General features: G+C 48.9%; 1 protein-coding gene across 2 annotated transcripts; it reads left to right on the top strand.

Annotated features, from left to right (window-relative positions):
* Positions 1-13: 13 nt before the first annotated feature.
* On the top strand, positions 14-21,256 carry TP53 (tumor protein p53). 2 transcript variants are annotated; one of them, XM_003929186.3, is made up of 11 exons: positions 15-172; positions 12,473-12,574; positions 12,709-12,730; positions 12,820-13,098; positions 14,571-14,754; positions 14,836-14,948; positions 15,203-15,312; positions 15,654-15,790; positions 15,885-15,958; positions 18,938-19,044; positions 20,005-21,256. In XM_003929186.3, exons 2-11 carry the CDS (start codon positions 12,501-12,503, stop codon positions 20,084-20,086), a joined length of 1,182 nt encoding a protein of 393 aa, XP_003929235.1. In that variant the 5' UTR covers positions 15-172; positions 12,473-12,500; the 3' UTR covers positions 20,087-21,256. The 2 variants fall into 2 exon arrangements, with proteins under 2 accessions (XP_039331970.1, XP_003929235.1); XM_039476036.2 differs by having other exon boundaries at positions 14-172; positions 12,473-12,730.
* The last annotated feature ends 2,500 nt before the right edge of the window (positions 21,257-23,756 follow it).

Here is a 23,756-nt window from a genome sequence, read left to right as displayed (position 1 = left end):
GATGGGATTGGGATTTTCCCCTCCCATGTGCTCAGACTGGCGCTAAAAGTTTTGAGCTTCTCAAAAGTGTAGAGCCACCATCCAGGGAGCAGGTAGCTGCTGGGCTCCAGGAACACTTGGCGTCTGGGCTCGGAGCGTGCTTTCGACAGTGACACACTTCCCTGAGGACTGGGTAAGCTCCTAACTGGTTAACCTGATGAGTCCTCTCTGAGTCACGGACTCTGCTCCGTGTATTTTCAGCTCGGGCAAATCGCTGGGGCTGGGGGTGGGGCGGTGGGGACTTAGAGCGTTTGGAGGTGAGTGGGATGGAAGCTTGGCTGGAGGGGTCAACATAGGAGTGCAGTGTTGGGAGACCTGGGTGTAGATGATGGGGATGTTAGGACCAGCCGAACTCAAAGCTGAACGCCTAGGCAGAGGAGTGGGGCTTTGGGGAACCTTGGGCCAGATATGCAAGGTACTTCCTTGCATATCCACCCGGTATTGGGCGTAGGGTATCCCTAAAATAAAAGATGCACAAACCATTGAGGTCGGAGACTTTTGGATCTCCAAACATTGAAAACTCATGGCTGTATATTTTAGAGCCCATGGCATCCTAGTGAAACCTCGGGCTCCATTCCGAAATGATCTTTGGGGGTATTGGGGAGCCCAAGCTGCTATGGTCCCACAACTTCCGGACCTTTGTCCTTCCCGGAGCGATCTTTCCAGCCGGCCCCCGGCTCCGCTAGATGGAGAAAATCCAATTAAAGGCTGTCAGCCGTGGTAGTGAGAAGTGCTAAACGAGGGGTTCGTCCACCAGGCCAAGGAGGACCGTCCCAATCTGAAAGGCCCTGCAGCCCTGTTATTGTTTGCCTCCACATTTACATTTCTGCCGCTTGTAGCAGCATTTCCGGTTTCTTATGCCGGAGCAGCTCACTATTCACCAGATGAGAGGGGAGGAGAGAGAGAAAAAATGTCCTTTAGGCCGGTTCCTATTACTTGCAGGGAGAGGCTGCTATTCTCCGCCCCAGTTTTTTTTTTTCTGGATTACTTGGTCTTGGCCTTTGCAAAGGCTAGGGTATTTGTTTGGATGCAAACTTCAATCCCTCCCCTTCTTTGAATGGTGTGCTCCACCCCGCGCGTCGCCTACAATCTGGGCGGGCGCTACCATGGCAAGAGACAGGGAGGGCAAGAATTGTGCAGAAGGCAAACCCGGGGTATTTTCAAGAATGGGTACATCTCATCTTCCTGAAGAAAAAAAAAAAAAAAGAATAGGTACATGTGAAAATCAAATGTTGACACAGTACAATGATGGGTCATTTATAATTTCTCGGAAAAACAATCTACCTGTTACCTGGCTTTGGGCTAGGCCATTCCAGTTCCAGACGCAGGCTGAACGTCGTGAAGCGGAAGGGGCGGGCCCGCAGTCGTCCGTGTGGTCCTCCGTGCAGCCCTCCGGGCCCAGCCGGTTCTTCCCGGTGGGAGGCGGAACTCGAATTCATTTCTTCCGCTTCTTCATCTCTTAGCACGTGGTTGTTTCATTCTGCAGTTTCTTCCCATGCACCTGCCGCATACTGGGCATTTTGTGGCTTACTTACGTCATGTTTTTCCTAAATTTGAGGTGGCATTTACTCACCGCGCAGTGCACAGACCAAGTGCACAGGAAGATGAGTTTTGGCCCCTAACCCACTGCATGATGCCTGCCAAGTCACAGACACTTTTCATCGTCCCAGAAACGTTTCATCACATCTCTTCCCAGTTGATTTCCGACCCCACCTTTATTTTTATTTCCATAACCATTTTGCCTGTTGGAGAACTTCATATAAAATGGAATCAGGCCGGGTGCGGTGGCTCACGCCTGCACTTTGGAAGACCAAGGCGGGCGGATCACTTGAGGATAGGCGTTCGAGACCAGCCTGGCCAACATGATGAAACCCCATCTCTACTAAAGAATACAAAAATTAGCTGGGGGTGGTGGCGGGCGCCTGTAATCCCAGCTATTCTGAGGCAGGAGAATCGCTTGAACTCGAGAGGCGGAGGTTACAGTGACCCAAGATCGTGCCACTGCACTCCAGCCTGGGGGACAAGAACGAAACTCCGTCTCAAAAAAAAAAAAGGAATCATACATTATGTGCTCATATTTGTTGGGCTTCTTTCCTTCAATGTACTGTCTGTGACATTCTTTAATGTTGCTTATGTCAGTATTTTGCTCCTTTTCATTTAGTATGGCCCATGGATTGTGTATCCGATCTTTTGATGGCCTTTTGAGTTGTTTCCCATTGGGGTTATTATAAAATAAAGCTGCTATAAACATACTTGTACAATTCTTTTTGTGATCATATGTTTTCGTGTTTCTTGGAGAAATAAGAGGGGAATTGCGAAGTCGGAAGTAAAAAGTAGATGTATTTTGAACTTTATAAGAAGTTCTGAGTTTTCCAGACTGGTTGTACCATTTCACGCTCCAACTAGCAAGGTATGATTGTTGCCACAGCCTTCCAGACATTGGGGATTGTCAGTCTTCCTAACGTGGTATATCCCCGTGGTTGTAATTTACAGTTCTCTGTTGACTAAGGATGTTCAGCATTTTTTCATGTTACTGTTGGCCATTCATATTCTGTTTGTAAAGTAGCTCTTCAAATCCTTTGCCTGTTATTTTGGTCTTTTGTCTGTTTTTATTGTTCAGTTGCGGGACTGCTTTATACATTCTGGATACAAGTCCTTTATCAGATACATGTGTCCTGACTGTTTCCTTCTGATCTGTTGCTTGTCTATTTGTTTGCTTTACAGTTTACAGTATCTTTTTTTTTTTTTTTTTTTTGAGACGGAGTGTCGCTCTTGTTACCCAGGCTGGAGTGCAATGGCGCGATCTCGGCTCACCGCAACCTCCGCCTCCTGGGTTCAGGCAATTCTCCTGCCTCAGCCTCCTGAGTAGCTGGGATTACAGGCACGCGCCACCATGCCCAGCTAATTTTTTGTATTTTTAGTAGAGACGGGGTTTCACCATGTTGACCGGGATGGTCTTGATCTCTTGACCTCATGATCCACCCGCCTCGGCCTCCCAAAGTGCTGGGATTACAGGCTTGAGCCACCGCGCCCGGCAGGACATCTTTTTTTTAACCCCAGGGTAATGCAGATATTATCTTATATTTTCTTTTAGGACCTTTTTTTTTCCTTTTCCTTTTTTTTTTTTTTTTTTTTTTTTCGTTGTTGTTGTTGTTGTACTTTAGGTTCTGGGGTACATGTGCAGATCATGCAGGATCTTTTAGGACCTTTATGGTTTTAGGTTTTACAATAAGGTCCTTGAGTCATTAATTAATTCTTAATTGTTTATGGTGTGAAATGTAAGAGTCAGTGCTTTGGTATGTTTCCTGTGTGGATATCCAGTTATTCTAGCACCACTTGTTGAAATAGGCTTTCTTTCTCTACTGAAATGCTTTTAATTTTAATTATTGGAGTATAGGGCTACCATTTTAGTGCTATTTCTTTTTTTCTTTTTCTTTTTCTTTTTTTTTGAGACAGAGTCTTGCTCTGTCACCCAGGCTGGAGTACAGAGGTGTGATCTTGGCACCTTGCAACCTCCGCCTCCTAGGTTCAATCGATTCTCCTGCCTCAGCCTCCCGAATAGCTGGGATTACAGGTACATGCCACCATGCCACGCCTGGCTACTTTTTGTATTTTTAGTAGATACAGGATTTCACCATGTTGATCAGGCTGGTCTCGAACTCCTGTCCTCGTGATCTGCCACCGTGCCCAGCTATTTTTTTTTCTTTTTTGATTTTTGAGACAGGGACTGACACTGTTGCCCAGGCTACAGTGCAATGGCACAATCAAGGCTCACTGCAGCCTCGAACCCCTGGGCTCAAGCAATCCTCAGCCTCAGCCTCACAAGTAGCGGGGACTACAGGCACTTGCCACCACGCCCAGCTAACTATTTTATTTAATTTATTTATTTATTTATTTATTTTTTGAGACGGAGTTTCGCTCTTGTTACCCAGGCTGGAGTGCAATGGCGCTATCTCGGCTCACCGCAACCTCCACCTCCTGGGTTCAGGCAATTCTCCTGCCTCAGCCTCCTGAGTAGCTGGGATTATAGGCACGCGCCACCATGCCCAGCTAATTTTTTGTATTTTTAGTAGAGACGGGGTTTCACCATGTTGACCAGGTTGGTCTCGATCTCTCGACCTTGTGATCCACCCGCCTCGGCCTCCCAAAGTGCTGGGATTACAGGCTTGAGCCACCGCGCCCGGCCTATTTTATTTTTTGTAGAGACAAGATCTCACTGTGTTTCCCAGGCTGGTCTCAAACTGCTGCCCTCAAGCTGTCATCACATCTTGGCCTTCCAAAGTGCTGAGATTACAGGTGTGAGCCACCGGGCCTGGCCTCTTAGTGCTATTTTCTATTTGTCTCCTCTGTTCTTTGCTGTCTTTAAATGTTTGAGGAAGAAACATTACCCATCTTACACAAACTCTTCAGAAAATAGAACACACTGGGCGTGGTGGCTCATACCTGTAATCCCAGCACTTTGGTAGGCTGAGGTGGGGGATCACTTAAGGTCAGGAGTTTGAGACCAGCCTGGCCAACATTGTGAAACCCCATCTACTAAAAATATAAAAATTAGCTGGGTGTGGTGGCATGTACCTGTAATCCCAGCTCTTCAGGAGGCTGTGGCACAAAAATCCCTTGAACCCAGGAAGCAGAGCTTGCAGTGAGCTGAGATTGCACAACTGCACTCCAGCCTGGGCAACAGAATAAGACCCTGTCTCAAAAAAAAAAAAAGGAAAGAAAGAAAAGAAAATAGAGGAACATCTCCCAGCTCGTTTTTGAAGCCAGCATAATCCTGGTACCAAAACTAAACAAGGACATTGCAAGAAAAGAAAACTTAGACCAATATTCCTATTAGCATATACATGCAAAAACCTAACAAATGTTAGCAAACCAAACCTGGTAATATAGAAAAAGGATAAATAGGCCCGGTGTGGTGGCTCACGCCTATAATCCCAGAACTCTGGGAGGTCAAGGCAGGCAGATCACTTGAGGTCAGGAGTTTGAGACCAGCCTGACCCACAGAGTGAAACCCATCTCTACTAAAAATATAAAAATTAGATGGGCATGGTGGCAGGTTCCTGTAATCCCAGCTACTCGAGAGGCCGAGGCAGGAGAATCACTTGAACCTGGGAGGCAGAAGTTGCAGTGAGCTGTGATCACGCCATTACACTCCAGCCTGAGCGACAGAGTGAGACTTCATCTCAAAAAAAAAAAAAAAAAAAGGAAAAGGATAAATACATTCTGACCAAATAAGGTTTATCCCGGGATTGTAGTGTTGATTTAACACTGAAAAATCAGCCTGGCACAGTAGTTCACACCTGTAATCCCAACACTGGGAGGCTGACGCAGGAAGAGCTCTTGAGCCCAGGATTTTGAGACCAGCTTGGGCAACATAGCCGAACTGGTCTTTACTTGGGGGAAAAAAATCAGTCTATGTAATTCACCACATTAACAAACTGAAACATAAAAACCGTATGATCATTTCAACAGATGCAACAGAAGCAGTGAAGACTATTCAACACATAGGCATGATTACAAACAAACCAGCCTAGCAAACTAGGGAAAGGCAACTGACCTGCTTTGATAACAGGGCATCCACAGTCAAAGTTCTATTAGCCGTGTACATGATGGTAGAAAACTGAATGCTTTTTCCTCTGAGATCAGGAACTAGAAAAGCATTTCACTCGCACCACGTTGACATCATACTGGAGGTTCTAACCAGGCAAGAAAAAGAAATAATGATTAGTGGCCTGGTGGCTCACACCTTTAATTCCAGCACTTTGGGAGGGCAAGGTGGACAGATCACCTGAGGTCAGGAGTTCGAGACCAGCCTGGCAAAAATGGTGAAACCCGGTCTCTACTAAAAATATAAAAAAAATTAGCTGGGCGTAGTGGTACACGCCTGTAGTCCCAACGACTCAGGAGGCTGAGCCAGGAGAATCACTCGAACCCAGGAAGTGGAAGTTGCAGTGAGCCAAGATTGTCCCGTTGCACTCCAGCCTGGGTGACAAGAGTGAAACTCCATCTCAAAAAACAGAAAAGAAAAATGACGATTAGAAAGAAAAAAACAAGGCCGGGCGCGGTGGCTCAAGCCTGTAATCCCCGCACTTTGGGAGGCCGAGGCGGGTGGATCACGAGGTCGAGAGATCGAGACCATCCTGGTCAACATGGTGAAACCCCGTCTCTACTAAAAATACAAAAAATTAGCTGGGCATGGTGGCGCGTGCCTGTAATCCCAGCTACTCGGGAGGCTGAGGCAGGAGAATTGCCTGAACCCAGGAGGCAGAGGTTGCGGTGAGCCGAGATCGAGCCATTGCACTCCAGCCTGGGTAACAAGAGCGAAACTCCGTCTCAAAAAAAAAAAAAAAAAAAAGAAAAAAGAAAGAAAAAAACAATTTTTATTCACTTTTGTGTATGATTGTATACATAAAAGTCCTCCTGGAAAATACATAGAAAGCTACCAGATTGGGCCGGGCGCGGTGGCTCAAGCCTGTAATCCCAGCACTTTGGGAGGCCGAGACGGGTGGATCACGAGGTCAAGAGATCGAGACCATCCTGGTCAACATAGTGAAACCCCGTCTCTACTACAAATACAAAAAATTAGCTGGGCATGGTGGCGAGTGCCTGTAATCCCAGCTACTCAGGAGGCTGAGGCAGGAGAATTGCCTGAACCCAGGAGGTGGAGGTTGCGGTGAGCCGAGATCGTGCCATTGCACTCCAGCCTGGGTAACGAAAGCGAAACTCCGTCTCAAAAAAAAAAAAGAAAGCTACCAGATTTAGTGAGTAAATATAGCTAGGTTGCAGGTTGCAATCCCTCTGTTATCTGTAGGGAATTGGTTCTGGGATTCCACACTCCAAGCCCACAGATGTCTAAGTCCCATATATAAGATGATACAGGTCAGGCGCAGTGGCTCACACCTGTAATCCCAGCACTTTGGGGAGGCCAAGGCGGGCAGATCACAAGGTTAGGAATTCAAGGCCAGCCTGGCCAACATGGTAAAACCCCATCTCTACAAAAAATACCAAAAAAATTAGCCGTGCGTAATGGAGCGCGCCTGTAGTCCCAGCTACTTGGGAGACTGAGGCAGGAGAATTGCTTGAACCCGGGAGGTGGAGGTTGCAGTGAGCCAGGATCGCGCCACTGCACTCCAGCTCCAGCCTGGGCGGCAGAGCAAGATTCTGTCTCAGAAAAAAAAAAAAAAAAAAAAATGATGATGATGGTATGGTATTTAATGCATATATATTATTTAATGCTCATATATCCTCCCATATAGCTTAAACTATCTCTAGACTACTTAGGCAGGAGAATTGCCTGAACCCAGGAGGCGGAGGTTGCGGTGAGCCGAGATCGCGCCATTGCACTCCAGCCTGGGTAACAAGAGTGAAACTCCATCTCCAAAAAAAAAGGAAAAAAAAAAAAAAGAAAATGCTAACGTGCATACAAGTATGTATGTAAATACTTGTACTATATTGTTTAGGGAATCATGACAAGGAAAAAGGTCCATTCAAGTTCCTGTTCAAGTTCGGTACACGTGCAACCATCCTTTTTGCCTCCCAGCATTTTTTATCTGCAGTTAGTTGAATCTGCCAAGGCAGAACCCATGGAAATGAAGGGCAGGGTAGGCTACTTTCTTTTTACATACTAGCACAGTTGAATCTGAAGTTGGAAAATGAATTTAGCCTCCCAAGTAGCAGACTACAGGTGCCCACCACCATGCCTGGCTAATTTTTCTGTTTTTAGTAGAGGCGGGGTTTCACCATGTTGGCCAGGATGGTCTTGAACTCCTGACCTTGTGATCCACCCACCTCGGCCTCCCAAAGTGCTGGGATTACAGGCATGAGCTACCCTGCCGGCCAATAAATATTTTTTTTCTTTCTTTTTTTTTTTTTTTTTTTTTTTTTTAATAAAGACGGGTTTTACCATGTTGGTCAAGCTGGTCTTGAACCCCCGACCTCAGGTGATCCGCCCACCTTGGCCTCCAAAGTGCTTGGATTACAGGTGTGAGCCACCGCGCCCGGCCAATAAATATTTTTAAAATAAAAGGCTGGGCGCAGTGGCTTACACTTGTAATCCCAGTACTTTGGAAGGCCGAGGTGGGCGGATCACAAGGTCAGGAGTTGGAGACCATCCTGGCAAACACGGTGAAATCCTGTCTGTAATAAAAATACAAAAAATTAGCTGGATGTGGTGGCCTGTGCCTTTAAAAGTAGCTGCACATAGTAGCATGCCCCTCCTCCTACTTGGGATGCTGAGGTGGGAGGATCAATTGAGCCTGGGAGATGGAGACCAGCCTAGGTAACATCGTGAGACCCAGTCTCTACACAAAATTTAAAAAAAAAAAAAAAAGAAATTCGCTGGGTGTGGTGGCACATCCCTGTGATCTTAGCTACTTGGGAGGCCAAGGAGGGAGAATCCTTGAGCCTGGGAGTTCAGACTGCAGTGAGCTTTGATCAGTGAGTGCCAGCAGCTGCACTCCAGCCTGGGCAGGAAAGCGAGACTCCTGTCTCGAAAAAGAAAAAAAAAAAAAAACACATAACACAAAGGACAGTTACTTATTGTGGTAGGTGTGGGTTATGTGGCCATATCAAAATGTCAAACTAAGAATTGTGCATTTTCTAATGTATATACATTTTACCTCAAAAATTTTGTAGGGAGTGGCTAGAGGTATAGATGACAATTAAGGCAGAATGTTCATCACTCACGAAGCTTGGTAGTGGGTATATTAGGGGAATGTACTGGGTTTTTTTGTTAGTTTCTTTTGTTTTGTTTTTGTTTTTGTAGAGATGGGGTTTCTCCATGTTGGTTGGGCTGGTCTTCAACTCCTGACCTCAGGTGATCCACCCACCTTGGCCTCCCAAAGTGCTGGGATTACAGGCATGGGCCACTGCGCCTGGCCAGGAATATACTGTTTACCTTTTTATATGTTTTAATTTTTTTATTAAAAGTTTTCTTTTGCCGGACGCGGTGGCTCAAGCCTGTAATCCCAGCACTTTGGGAGGCCGAGGCGGGTGGATCACGAGGTCAAGAGATCGAGACCATCCTGGTCAACATGGTGAAACCCCGTCTCTACTAAAATACAAAAAAAATTAGCTGGGCATGGTGGCACGTGCCTGTAATCCCAGCTACTCAGGAGGCTGAGGCAGGAGAATTGCCTGAACCCAGGAGGCGGAGGTTGCGGTGAGCCGAGATCGCGCCATTGCACTCCAGCCTGGGTAACAAGAGCAAAACTCCGTCTCCAAAAATAAAAAAATAAAAATAAAAATAAAAATAAAAAAATTAGCCAGGCTTGGCTGCGCATGCCTGGAGTCCCAGCTACTCAGGAGACTGAGGCAGAAGAATTGCTTGAACCTAGGAGGCGGAGTTTTCAGTGAGCTGAGATCACGCCACTGCCTCCAGCCCTGAGCGAGAGATGGAGAATCTGTCTCCAAGAAAAAAAAAAAAAGAATAAGCCACTGAAATCACTGGACATATAGGCTGATACCAGCAGCCAGTGTTATGATTCTGGTCAGGCCTTCCCCTGTTTGGGGTCTCAACTGAGCTCATTGACTTCCCACCCACCCAAGGGTGCCTGCATATCTCTTGCCTCCCCATTTGGAAGGCCTAGTTCAGCTTGGCACATTTGTATCCCGGCCTATTGATGCTGGTACCCCTGGGAAGGCCAGGATATTTTTATTTATTTATTTATTTATTTATTTATTTATTTATTTATTTATTTTTGAGACGGAGTTTCACTCTTGTTACCCAGGCTGGAGTGCAATGGCGCGATCTCGGCTCACCGCAACCTCCGCCTCCTGGGTTCAGGCAATTCTCCTGCCTCAGCCTCCTGAGTAGCTGGCATTACAGGCATGCGCCACCATGCCCAGCTACTTTTTTTGTATTTTTAGTAGAGACGGGGTTTCACCATGTTGACCAGGATGGTCTCGATCTCTTGACCTTGTGATCCACCCACCTCGGCCTCCCAAAGTGCTGGGATTACAGGCTTGAGCCACCGCGCCCGGCCTATTTTTATTGTTTTAGACAGTCTCGCTCTTTGGCCCAGGCTGGAGTGCAGTGGCGCAATCTCAGCTCACTGTAACCTCTGCCTCCCAGGTTCAAGTGATTCTTCTGCCTCAGCCTCCTGAGTAGCTGGGATTATAGGCGCATGCCACCACGCCCGGCTAGTTTTTGTATTTTCAGTAGAGACAGGATTTCACCATGTTGGCCAGGCTGGTCTTGAACTCCTGACCTTGTGATCTGCCCACCTCAGCCTCCCAAAGTGCTGGGATTACAGGCATGAGGCACCGTACCCTACCAACACTGAGATTTTAGTTGCTACTGAAAACTTGAGAGATGGAGAGACAGGGAGACCTCCCATCGGTGGAGCTGTGTCCCTTCAAGTGGGACTGAGACCTTGGGGCCATCATTCCAAGACAGCGCCTCCTGGCTTGTTGACTGTACACACCCTTAGGGAGGGGGGGCAGTACCACAGATCCACACTAACAATCACACAGTTCTCTAGAGTAATAATATAGAACAAATAAAATAGAACAATTGGACAAACAGCTAACCTTTGTTGAGCTCTTTAGTGTGTGCCCAGCACTTTCCTCAGCTCTTTACATTTCCCGTAATACACAGGGAACTAGGCCAGGTGCAGGGGCTCATGCCTGTAATCCCAGCACGTTAGGAGGCTGACGTGGGCGGATCACCTGAGGTCTGGAGTCCAAGACTAACTAGCCTGACCAACATGGTGAAACCTTGTCTCTACCAAAAATAGAGGGTGTGGTGGCTGGGTAATCCCAGCTACTTGGGAGGTTGAGGCAGGAGAATCGCTTGAATTCAGGAGGTGAATGTTGCAGCGAGCTGAGATCGCACCACTGCACTCCAGCCTGGGCAACCAGAACCGAAACTTTGTCTCCAAAAAAAAACTGCCCTTAAAGAAGTCTTTTGGTAGGGGGATGTTTTGTCAGTGCAAGACAGAAAAGTGTAACGAACACTTATATTAGGCACGTTTTGATGACAAATTTGGCTGAAAGAGAGCATCCAGCATGGGCAATATAGTGAGACCCTGCCTCTCCAACAAAAAAATTAGCCAGGCATAGTGGCGCATGCCTGTGTGTTCCCAGCTACTTGGGAGGCTGAGGTGGGACAATCACTGAGCCCAGGAGACTGAGGCTGCAGTGAGCCACGATTGTACCGCTGCACCCTAGCTAACCTAGGCAACAGAGCAAGACCCTGCCTCCAAAAAAAAAAAAAAAAAAAAAAAAAGGAAAGAAAAGAAACATGGTGAAACCTTTGAAAGCTTATCTGGGAGAAGGTGAGATGATAGTTGCATAACTTCGTGCAAGATGCCGCCCCTTGTTCCTTCTTGCACCCTTGACCGCTCAGAACAGGCACGTGTGCTATTCACCACATTTATTGAGCCCAAGCAGGTGCAAGGCATTGTGCTGTAATGCTTTGGTCAACAAGACAACAGGATAATCACTGCCCTGCCCTTAGGAAATGTATATGCTATTAGAGGAAAGATGAAATAAACAAGGAAAAGTATCAGGCAGTGTAAGTGCTATGAGAATGCAAATAGGGTGATGTGAATTAAAATAGGATGAGTTGATGACGCCTTTGGGGAAAGAGCCTACCCCCAGGTCGGGATTAGAGTGTTCCCTGCTGAGGGAACCACCAGTTGATTAGCAAAGAAGGGCAGCCAGTCTAGCTAGAGCTTCTGGGGAAGAGTGAGTGGTTGGTAAGAAATGAGATGATAGAAGCCGAGAAGAGCTGCTCCTGAGGGGTTTGTAATGCTGGGCTGAGGAGTGTCCCAAGAGAATGGGCAGGTGAGAGGTGAAACAGTTGTTCTTCCAGAAGCTTTGCAATGAAAGGGATCAAAGAAATAGAGCCATGTATCAGGTAGGGAAGGATGGGAGGTGGGGGGTGTCCTTTCCCATACAGAGATTGCAGACTAAGAACGACTGCATCCTTGTTAATGGGAAGCGGGGGCCAGGTGTGGTGGCACACACCTGTAATCCCAGCTACTCAGGTGGCTGAGGCAGAAGAATGGCTTGAACCCAATAGGTGGAGGTCGCAGTGAGCTGAGATGGCGCCACTGCACTCCAGCCTGGGCCACAGAGCAAGACTCCGTCCCAAAAAAAAAAAAAAAAAAAGACAAAATATAGGAAGGGAGTTGGGAATAGGGTGCACATTTAGGAAGTCGTGGGGATTTAGTGGTGGGAAGGTTGGAAGTCTCTCTCTGATTCTTTTCCTCAAAGAAGCGCCTGGCTGGAGAGGAGTGGGGCAGGAGTGCCTGGGTTGGTGAAAGACTGGAAGAGAGAATCTGATGCAGCCGTTCTGTTCCTGCTCCTCGGGAAGCGGTGCTGTCTCAGACCCTGGCACAGTGTTGGGGGAGGGGTTTCCTTCTCCGACGGCCCAGGTGACCCAGGGTTGGAAGTATCTCATGCTAGGTCCCCACTTTTCCCCTTGCAGCAGCCAGACTGCCTTCGGAGTCAGTGCCATGGAGGAGCCGCAGTCAGATCTCAGCATCGAGCCCCCGCTGAGTCAGGAAACATTTTCAGACCTATGGAAACTGTGAGTGGATCCATGAGAAGGGCAGGCCCACCATCCCCACCCCAACCCCAGCCCCCTAGCAGAGACCTGCGGGAAGCAAAAAAAAAAAAAAAAAAAAAAAAAAAATCCACTGACTTTCTGCTCTTGTCTTTCAGACTTCCTGAAAACAATATTCTGGTAAGGACAAGGGTTGGGTTGGGGACCTGGCGGGCCGTGGGGCTGGGTGGGTACCTGGTCCTCTGACTGCTCTTTTCACTTATCTGCAGTCCTCCTCGCTGTCCCAACCGGTGGATGATTTGATGCTATCCCCGGATGACATTGCACAATGGTTCAGTCAAGACCCGGTTCCAGATGAATCTCCCACAGTATCAGAGGCTCCTCCCGCGGTGGCCCAGGCACCGGCAGCTCCTACATCAGCGGCTCCCACACCAGCCCCCTCCTGGCCCCTGTCATCCTCTGTCCCTTCCCAGAAAACCTACCATGGTGACTACGGTTTCCGTCTGGGCTTCTTGCATTCTGGGACAGCCAAGTCTGTGACTTGCACGGTCAGTGGCCCTGAGAGGCTGGCTTCCATGAGACTCCAATGCCTGGCCCTATCCCCCTGCATTTCTTCTGTTTGGAACTTTGGGATTCTTCTTCATCCTTTGGCTTCCTGTCAGTGCTTTTTACAGCTTACGCATTTAATCTGTGATCTCTGACTCCTGTTTCAAAGTTGAATTTTTCCCCCTTGATTTTGAGCTTTTATCCATCCCATCACACCCACAGCATCTCTCCTGGAGATGCAAAACTTCTTTTTCCTCACCCACATTAATTCCTTGGCTTTTGAAAATAAGCTCCTGACCAGGCTTGGTGGCTCACTCCAGTAATCCCAGGACTTTTGAGACGCCGAGGCAGGCAAATCACCTGAGCCCAGGAGTGCAAGACCAGCCTGGGTAACGTAGTAAAACCCCGTCTCTACAAAAACCTTGGTTGGGTGCAGTGGCCTGTAATCCCAGCACTTTGGGAGGCCAAGGCAGGCAGATCATGAGGTCAGGAGTTCGAGCCAGCCTGGCTAACATGCTGAAACTTCGTCTCTACTAAAGATACAAAAATTAGGGCCGGGCACGGTGGCTCATGCCTGTAATCCAAGCACTTTGGAGGCCAAGGCAGGTGGATCACCTGAGGTCGGGGGTTCAAGACCAGCCTGACCAACATGGTGATTTTTTTTTTTTTTTGAGATGGAGTTTTGCTCCTGTTACCTGGGCTGGAGTGCAATGGCACAATCTTGGCTCACCACAACCTCCGCCTCCTGGGTTCAGGCAATTCTCCTGCCTCAGCCTCCTGAGTAGCTGGGATTACAGGCACGCACCACCATGCCCAGCTAATTTTTTGTATTTTTAGTAGAGACGGGGTTTCACTATGTTGACCGGGATGGTCTCGATCTCTTGACCTCGTGATCCACCCGCCTCGGCCTCCCAAAGTGCTGGGATTACAGGCTTGAGCCACCGCACCCGGCAACCCCTTCTTTAAAATAAAAAATTTAAAATGTAAAAAAAAAAAAATTTTTTAATTTAAAAAAAAAAGAAGATACAAAAATTAACTGGGCGTGGTAGCAGGCACCTGTAATCCCAGCTACTCAGGAGGTTGAGGCAGGAGAATCGCTGGGAGGTCGCACAGAGCCAAGTCCAGGCCATTGCACTCTAGCCTGGGTGACAGAGCGACACTCCATCTCAAAATATACATATATAACATTAGCCAGGCATGGTGGTGCACACCCATAGTCCCAGCCATTCAGGTGAGCCCGGGAGGTGGAGGCTGCAGTGAGCTATGATCACACCACTGTGCTCCAGCCTGGGTGAGAGAGCAAGACCCTATCCCCCCAAAAATAAGCTCCTGAGGTGTAGATGCCAACCCCCTCTAGCTCCCTAGTGGCTTGCAGGAGGTGCTTATGCATATTTGTTTCTTTGCTGCCCTCTTCCGGTTGCTTTGTTTGTTCACTTGTGCCCTGACCTTCAACTCTCTCTCATTCTTCCTACAGTACTCCCCTGCCCTCAACAAGATGTTTTGCCAGCTGGCCAAGACCTGCCCCGTGCAGCTGTGGGTCGATTCCACACCCCCGCGTGGCACCCGCGTCCGTGCCATGGCCATCTACAAGCAGTCACAGCACATGACGGAGGTCGTGAGGCGCTGCCCCCACCATGAGCGCTGCTCAGATAGCGATGGTGAGCAGTTGGGGCTGAGGCGCAGATGGGGCTGGCTGCCCAGGGTCCCCAGCCCTCTGACTCCTCACTGATTGCTTTTAGGTCTGGCCCCTCCTCAGCATCTTATCCGAGTGGAAGGAAATTTACATGTGGAATATTTGGATGACAAAAACACTTTTCGACATAGTGTGGTGGTGCCCTATGAGCCGCCTGAGGTCTGGTTTGGCAACTGGGGTCTCTGGGAGGAGGGGGTAAGGGTGGTTGTCAGTGGCCATCCAGGTGACCAGTAAGGGGGATTTCTCCTGCTTCTTATTTGACCTCCCCATAATTCCACCAGATGTGCAGAGTAAATGGGTCTACCCCTTGCACAGTTGAAAAAACTGAAGCTTACAGAGGCTAAACTCGTCCCGTTTGCCACACGTCTCCCCAAGACGCGCTGGCCTCACCTTGGGCCTATGTTCTCTCCCAGGTCGGCTCCGATTGTACCACCATTCACTACAACTACATGTGTAACAGTTCCTGCATGGGCGGCATGAACCGGAGGCCCATCCTCACCATCATCACGCTGGAAGACTCCAGGTCGGGAGCCACATGCTGCCCTGCACGCTGGCCTACTCCTCCCCAGCCTCTGCCTGCCTCTGACCCCTGGACCCACTTCTTACTGATTTCTTCCATACTACTACCCATCCTCTCATCACATCCCCAGAGGGGAATCTCCTTACCGCTCCCGCTCTGTTGGCTTTTCTCTCACTTGGGGACCTCTCTTACCTGTGGTTTCTCCTCCACCTACCTGGAGCTGGAGCTTAGGCTCCAGAAAGGACAAGGGTGGTTGGGAGTAGATGGAGCCTGGTTTTTTCAACAGGACAGGTAGGACCTGATTTCTTAATTGCCTCCTGCTTCTGTCTTCCTATCCTGAGTAGTGGTAATCTGCTGGGACGGAACAGCTTTGAGGTGCGCGTTTGTGCCTGTCCTGGGAGAGACCGGCGCACAGAGGAAGAGAATTTCCGCAAGAAAGGGGAGCCTTGCCTTGATCTGCCCCCTGGGAGCACTAAGCGAGGTAAGCAAGCAGGACAGGAGGTGGTGGAGGAGACCAAGGGTGCAGTCGTGCCCCGGATTCACTCTTGTATCACCTTTCCTTGCCTCTTTCCCAGCAATGCCCAACAGCACCAGTTCCTCTCCCCAGCCAAAGAAGAAGCCACTGGATGGAGAATATTTCACCCTTCAGGTACCAAGTCTTGAGAACTCTTATCAGGTTGAAAGTTTCCAGTCTAACACTCAAAATGCCGTTTTCTTCTTGACTGCTTTGCCTGCAATTGGGGCATTTGCCATCAGGGGGCAGTGATGCCTCAAAGGCAATGGCTCCTGGTTGTACCTAACTAACTTCAGAACACCAACTTACACCATAATATATATTTTAAAGGACCAGACCACCTTCCAAAAAGAAAATTGTTAAAGAAAGCATGAAAATGATTCTATGACTTTGCCTGATACAGATGCTACTTGACTTACGATGGTGTTACTTCCTGATAAACTCATTGTAAGTTGAAAATATTGTAAGTTGAAAATGGATTTGATACACCTAACCTAAAAGGAACATCATAGCTTAGCCTAGCCTACTTTTATTTTTAATGGAGACAGCATCTTGTTCTGTTACCCAGGCTGGATTACAGTGACATGATCATAGCTCATTACACCCTTGAATTCCTGGGCTCAAGCAATCCTCTCACCTCTGTCTCCCTAGTAGCTAGGACCACTAGTATATGGCACCACACCCAGCTAATTTTTTAAAGTTTTTGCAGAGATAGGGTCTCGCTCTGTTGCCCAGGCTGGTCTCTAGCCTACTTTTTTGAGACAAGGTCTTGCCCTGTCACCCAGGCTGGCTAGAGTGCAGTAGTGCCGTCGCAGCTCACTGCAGCCTCTACCGCCAAGGCTCAGACCATCCTCCCAGCTCAGCCTCCCAAGTCACCGGATCTACAGGCCCACACCACCATGCCTGGCTAATTTTTATTTTGTATTTATTTTATTTATTTGTTTGTTCGTTTATTTTTAAGACAGTCTCACTGTGTTGCCCAGGCTAGAGTGAAGTGGCACAATCTCAGCTCACTGCAGCCTTGACTTCCCCGGGCTCAGGTAATTTCAGCCTGCCAAGTAGCTAGGACTATAGGCACACGCCACCACACCCGGCTCATTTTATTTTCTGTGAAGTCCAGGTCTTGCTATGTTGTCCATGCTGGTATCAAACCCCTGGGCTCAATCAATCCTTCCACCTCAGCCTCCCCAACTATTGGGATTACAGGCACGAGCTACCACACTCAGCCCTAGCCTACTTTAAACGTGTTCAGAACATTTAAGTTACCCTACAGTTGGGCAAAGTCATCTAACACAAAGCCTATTTTATTGTAAGAAAGTGTTGTGTATCGGCCGGGCGCGGTGGCTCAAGCCTGTAATCCCAGCACTTTGGGAGGCCGAGGCGGGTGGATCACGAGGTCGAGAGATCGAGACCATCCTGGTCAACATGGTGAAACCCCGTCTCTACTAAAAATACAAAAAACTAGCTGGGCGTGGTGGCGCGTGCCTGTAATCCCAGCTACTCAGGAGGCTGAGGCAGGAGAATTGCCTGAACCCAGGAAGCGGAGGTTGCGGTGAGCCGAGATCGCGCCATTGCACTCCAGCCTGGGTAACAAGAGCGAAACTCCGTCTCAAAAAAAAAAAAAAAAAAAAAGTGTTGTGTATCTCATGTGATTGATTGAATATTGTACGGAAAGTAGGAAACCATGGTTACATGAAAGGAGGCACAGCTGGGCTGGGTACAGCCTGAGCACAGCAAGACTCAAAGAAAAGAAAAGGCCAGGCGTGGTGGCTCACGCCTGTAATTTCAGCACTTTGGGAGGCCGAGGCAGGCAGATCACCTGAAGTCAGCAGTTCAAGACCAGCCTGGCCAACATGGTAAAAATACTGTCTCTACTAAAAAATACCTGTCTCTACTAAAAATACAAAAAGTAGCTGGGCATGGTCGTGTGCGCCTATAGTCCCAGCTACTCAGGAGGCTGAGGCAGGAGAATCACTTGAACCCAGGAGGCTAAGGTACCAGCGAGCTGAGATCCCGCCATCGCACTCCAGCCTGGGTGACTGACTGAGACTCTGTCTAAAAAAGGTGGGGAAGCGGGCGTGGTGGCTCACGCCTGTAATCCTAGCACTCTGGGAGGCCGAGGTGGGTGGATCACCTGAGGTGAGGGGTTCAAAACCAGCCTGGCCATCATCGTGAAACCCCGTCGTTAAAAGAAAAAAGAAAAGAAGGCCGGGTGCGGTGGCTCAAGCCTGTAATCCCAGCACTTTGGGAGGCCGAGGCGGGTGGATCACGAGGTCAAGAGATCGAGACCATCCTGGTCAACATGGTGAAACCCCGTCTCTACTAAAAATACTAAAAATTAGCTGGGCATGGTGGCTTGTGCCTGTAATCCCAGCTACTCAGGAGGCTGAGGCAGGAGAATTGCCTGAGCCCAGGAGGCGGAGGTTGCGGTGAGCCGAGATCGCGCCATTGCACTCCAGCCTGGGTAACAAGAGCGAAACTCCGTCTCAAAAAAAAAAAAAGAAAAAGAAAAAGAAAAGAAACTAAATGAGGCACAGTCACATGCATCTGTAGTCCCAGCTACTTGAGAGGCTAAGGCAGGAAGATCACTTGAGCCCAGGAGTTTGAGTCCAGCCTGGACAACATAGTAAAACATCATCTCTAAAATTTAAAAAAGGGCCAGGCACAGTGGCTCAGGCCTGTAATCCCAGAACTTAGGGAGGCGGAGGTGGGTGGATCACCTGATGTGAGAAGTTCAAAACCAGTCTGTCTAACATGGTGAAACCCTGTCTCTACTAAAACACAAAAATTAGCCGAGTGTGGTGGTGTATGCCTACAGTCTCAGCTACTCAGGAGGTTGAGGCACAAGAATCACTTGAACCCCAGAGGCAGAGATTGCAGTGAGCCGAGATCACACAACTACACTCCAGCCTGAGCAACAGAGCAAGACTCTGTCTCAAAAAAAAAAAAAAGAATTGAATCCTTTAAAAAGTCAGTTGTATGGTTACTTGAAGTACAGTTTCTACTAAATGCATGTTGCTTTTATACTATCATTAAGTCAAAAAAATTGTAAGTTGAACTATCTTAACTCAGTGACTGTGTATACGTATTTCTCCCCCTCCTCTCTTGCTGCAGATCCGTGGGCGTGAGCGCTTTGAGATGTTCCGAGAGCTGAATGAGGCCTTGGAACTCAAGGATGCCCAGGCTGGGAAGGAGCCAGGGGGAAGCAGGGCCCACTCCAGGTAAGTGACCACAGCCCCTTCCTGGCCCCACTCTCCTGCCTTCCTGTGTTACAAAGCCATAGGATTCCATCCTCATCCTGCCTTTATGGTAAAAGGTAACTGATCCTATCTCATTGGGTCCCAGCCTGGCACAAACATTTTTTTTAGTCTTCCTCCAGTCGAATCATAACCACATTCTTGGCCCGGCGTAGTAACTCACACCTGTAATCCTAGCACTTTGGGAGGCCAAGGCGGATGGATTATGAGGTCAGGAGATCGAGACCATCCTGGCCAATGTGGTGAAACCCCGTCTCTACTAAAAATACAAAAATTAGCTGGGCGTGGTGGCACGCGCCTGTAGTCCCAGCTACCTGGGAGGCTGAGGCAGGAGAATCGCTTGAATCCAGGAGGCAGAGGTTGCTGTGAGCTGAGATCGTGCCACTGCATTCTAGCCTGGCAACAGAGCAAGACTCCAACTCAAAAAAAAAAAAAAAATGTGGTGCCGGGCGCGGTGGCTCAAGCCTGTAATCCCAGCACTTTGGGAGGCTGAGGCAGGTGGATCACGAGGTCAAGAGATCGAGACCATCCTGGTCAACATGGTGAAACCCCGTCTCTACTAAAAATACAAAACATTAGCTGGGCATGGTGGCGCGTGCCTGTAATCCCAGCTACTCAGGAGGCTGAGGCAAGAGAATTGCCTGAACCCAGGAGGCGGAGGTTGTGGTGAGCCGAGATCGCGCCATTGCACTCCAGCCTGGGTAACAAGGGCGAAACTCCATCTCAAAAAAAAAAAAAAAATGTGGTAAGGGAAGATGACAATACACTCTGAGGTGCTCAGTAAAAGTAAACATTTGCATATGGTATGGCTCGAATTCCCCTTGGACCAGCCTTAGGCCCTTCAAAGCCGTGGTCAGGGAAAAGGGGCACAGACCCTCTCACTCGTGTGATGTCCTCTCTCCTCCCTGCTTCTGTCTCCTACAGCCACCTGAAGTCCAAGAAGGGGCAATGTACCTCCCGCCATAAAAAACTAATGGTCAAGAGAGAGGGACCTGACTCAGACTGACATTCTTCGCTTCTTGTTCCCCACTGACAGCCTCCCACCCCGTCTCTCCCTCCCCTACCATTTTGGGTTTTGGATCTTTGAACCCTTGCTTGCGATAGGTGTGCATCAGAAACACCCAGGACTTTGGTTTGCTTTGTCCCGGGGCCCGACTGAGGAAGTTGGCCTGCATTTGTGTTTTGTTGTGGGGAGGAGGATAGGGGTTAGGACATACCAGCTTCAATTTTAAGGTTTTTACTGTGAGGGATGTTTGGGAGATGTAAGAATTGTTCTTGTAGGTAAGGGTTAGTTTACAATCAACCACACACTAGGCAGGGGCCCACTTCTTCACCGTACTAACCAGGGAAGCTGTCCCACACTTTAATTTCCTCTAACTTCAAGGTCCATAGCTATGAAATGCTGGCCTTTGGACCTACCTCACAGAGTACGTTGTGAGGGTGAATGAAATAATGTATGTCTGGCCTTGAAACTATTTTTTATTACATGGGGTCTTGAACTTGACCCCCTTGAGGGTGCTTGTTCCCTGTCTCTGTTGGTCAGTGGGTTGGTAGTTTCTACATTTGGGCAGCTGATGAGGTAGAGGGCGTTGCCAAGTCTCTGCTTGCCCAGCCAAATCCTCTCTGACAACCTCTTGGTGAACCTTAGCACCTAAAAGGAAATCTCAGCCCATCCCACACCCTGGAGATTTCATTTCTTGTATGTGATTATCTGGATCCACCAAGACTTGTTTTATGCTCAGGGTCAATTTCTTTTCTTTTTTCTTTGAGACAGGGTCTTGCTCTGTTGCCCAGGCTGGAGTGCAGTGGTGATCTTGGCTCACCGCAGCCTTCACCTCCCCGGCTCAAGCAATTCTTCTGCCTCAGCCTTTCAAGTAGCTGAGACCACAGGCTCATGCCACCACAGCCAGCTAATTTTTTACATGTTTTGTAGAGATGGAGTCTCGAAATGTTGGCCAGGCTGGTCTCAAACTCCTGGGCTCAAGCGATCTGCCTGCCTCGGCCTCCCAGAGTGCTGGGATTACAAGTGTGAGCCACCGCGTCCAGCTGGAAGGGTCAATGTCTTTTACATTCTGCAAGCACATCTGCATTCTCACCCCACCCTTTCCCCCCTTCCCTTTTTATATCCCATTTTTATATCGATTTCTTATTTTGCAATAAAAATTGTTGCCACCTGTGTGTCTGAGGGGTAAATGCCAGTGCAGGCTGTGGGGGTCAGCAGGTGCAGGGGTGAGTGAGGAGGTGAAGTTGGGAAGCAGCCACCTGAGTCTGCAAGGAGTGTGGGCTGGCGGGGGGACGATGCCCGGGTTCCGGGAGGGGAACAAAGGCAGAAGACTGGGTCAGTCTGTGGGCTGCATGAAAACAAGGCAGGGGGGGTGACTCCATTCATAACCCAGGAACCAACTGTCCCTCCTCCCCTCCTGCTGGGGCTGGCACAAGGTCTCTCCCTCCCCTGCTTCTAGGATTGGGCTGCTGCCCCCTCGGCAGCCTCTCACCAAGGATTACAGGATTTAAATGTCTGATTTAGCAAGGCTGAGCCTCCAGGGTGGCCATCTGCTCCTCTAGAAAGTGGCAGGATACCTGGGTTCCAGAGGGAATGGGGGTGGGTGCTACTGGATGGAGAAAGGCCAGTGGGAGGCCTGCCAGCCAGGGTCCCGGGAAAGTGGGGGCAGCTAAGGTAAGGGTAGGGGTGCAGGACTAGGCCCTTTCCAGCATCCCTTCATCCTGGGCCTCATGCCAGGTGGTTGAATGAATTGAAGCTTTAAACTCTGCCAGGAAAACCTTTCAAAGGGCTTCTTGGGATAGGGAAGAGAGTCTGGTTGAAGAGCTCAGTACCCCCTGCCCGTGCTCCTGAGGGCTGCTGGCTCCCAGGGAAGGGGGATGGGGGCCGGCAGGCTCTTCCCCATCACCCACTGCTATCTGGGCCAGTGCTTGGAGGGCGGTCAGACGTGGCTTGTCCTGCCTCCAGTTTGGTGGAGATGGGTGCTAGGGTCCAGAGGGGCTTCTGGGGCAACTGTCCTCAGCTCTTCAGCCAGGCTGAAGGTGCCCGCAGGAGCCCCTTGCCTTGCCACAAGGATCCCAGACAGCTATGAAGCCACCAGCCTTCTTGACTTCAAGACCACTTTTTTTTTTTTCTCTTTCTTACTACGAAATGCCAAATGCTCCCCCCAGGAGCTCCGGATCCACCTCTTTCAGAGACTCTTAACTTAAACATCTGTCCCTACACAGCAGGCAAACTAGGGCTTGTGACACTCAGCCCCAGTCTTGTCTCTGTAGACAGGTCACCTCAGTGAGCTTCCTTTTCCTTTTTTTTTTTTTTTTTTTGGCTTTATTGGGCACAATTGACCCCCCAGAATTGCATATATTTAAGGTATGCAATGTGATGATTTGATAGGGGGTATACTGTGAAATCATTACCACAATCAAATTAATTGACCGTCCATCATCACACGGTTACCCTTTGTTCGTGTGCACACGTGCTCACCTTTGATGAGGACACAGATCTACTCTGCAAATTTCAAGTAACCGGAAAATCTCCCTTTTTGACAACCATCCTCCACCCTTTTACTCACCACCTTTCCCTAGATTGTGTCTCTAGCTCTGTTTTTATTTCTGCTGTGCTGCATCAGATCCATTCTGACTCTGCCAATCCCTTCTTTGTGAGCTGATAGATTGCAGGATTGAGAATTGCGGCCAGCTGTGGTGGCTCATGCCTGTAACCCCAGCACTTTGGGAGGCCAAGGCAGGCGGATCACCTGAGGTCAGGAGTTGGAGACCAGCCTGACCAACATGATGAAACCCCATCTCTACTAAAAATACAAAATTAGCTGGGCATGGTGGTACACGCCTGTAATCTCAGCTACTTGGGAGGCTGAGGCAGGAGAATTGCTTGAGCCTGTAAAGCAAAGGTTGCAGTGAGCAGAGATCCTGCCATTGCACTCCAGCCTGGGGGACGGAGTGAAAGTCCGTCTCAAAAAAACAAAAAGAATTACGAAGCTGAGACTTCAGGCCAGTTCCCCTATACTATATATCCTGACCTCTCTGGTCCTACTTACTGGCCTTTTTCCCTCTGGGCCCATCCCATTTAGACAGCAGGTACTCATCGGTACCTTACCCGGTGCCAGAAGCTGTTCTAGGCCCTGGGGACCTATGGCAGACAGGGTCCCAACCCTCCCACTCAAAAGAGCCCAGGCCTTATCCTAATGAGATCTGAAATCAAATCTCCCAGTTCTTCCTGGTTCCAATCTAAACCTGTAATTCACAACCTTAAACCAGCATGTTCTATTTTTTTATTTAGAAAACATTTCCGGCTGGGCACTATGGCTCACGCCTGTAATCCCAGCACTTTGGGAGGCTGAGGCAGGTGGATCACGAGGTCAGAGAGTTTGAGAACAGCCTGACCAATGTGATGAAACCCGTCTCTACTAAAAATACAAAAATTAGGCAGGCGTGGCGGTGCACACCTGTAATCCCAACTACTCAGGAGGCTGAGGCAGGAGAATCACTTGAACCCAGTTCAAGAGGTCAGGAGTTCGAGACCAGCCTGGCCAACATGGTACAACCCTGTCTGTACCAAAAATACAAAAATTAGCCAGGTGTGCTGGCGGGCACCTGTAATCCCAGCTACTCAGGAGGCTGAGGTGGGAGGCAGAGGTTGCAATGAGCAAGATTGTGCC

The sequence above is a fragment of the Saimiri boliviensis genome, chromosome 17, assembly GCF_048565385.1.
Source record: "Saimiri boliviensis isolate mSaiBol1 chromosome 17, mSaiBol1.pri, whole genome shotgun sequence".
NCBI lineage: Eukaryota > Metazoa > Chordata > Mammalia > Primates > Cebidae > Saimiri > Saimiri boliviensis.
The sequence above is the reverse complement of the archived record's forward strand: the minus strand, read 5'-3'. Positions and strand labels throughout refer to the sequence as shown.

Excerpts from the sequence above, each read along its gene's own strand:
- TP53 (XM_039476036.2), top strand. The coding sequence starts at position 12,566 with ATGGAAACTGTGAGTGGATCCATGAGAAGGGCAGGCCCACCATCCCCA. Across the intron at positions 15,959-18,937 it reads GAGAATATTTCACCCTTCAG|ATCCGTGGGCGTGAGCGCTT; the intron begins GTACCAAGTCTT and ends CTCTTGCTGCAG. Across the intron at positions 19,045-20,004 it reads GGAAGCAGGGCCCACTCCAG|CCACCTGAAGTCCAAGAAGG; the intron begins GTAAGTGACCAC and ends TGTCTCCTACAG.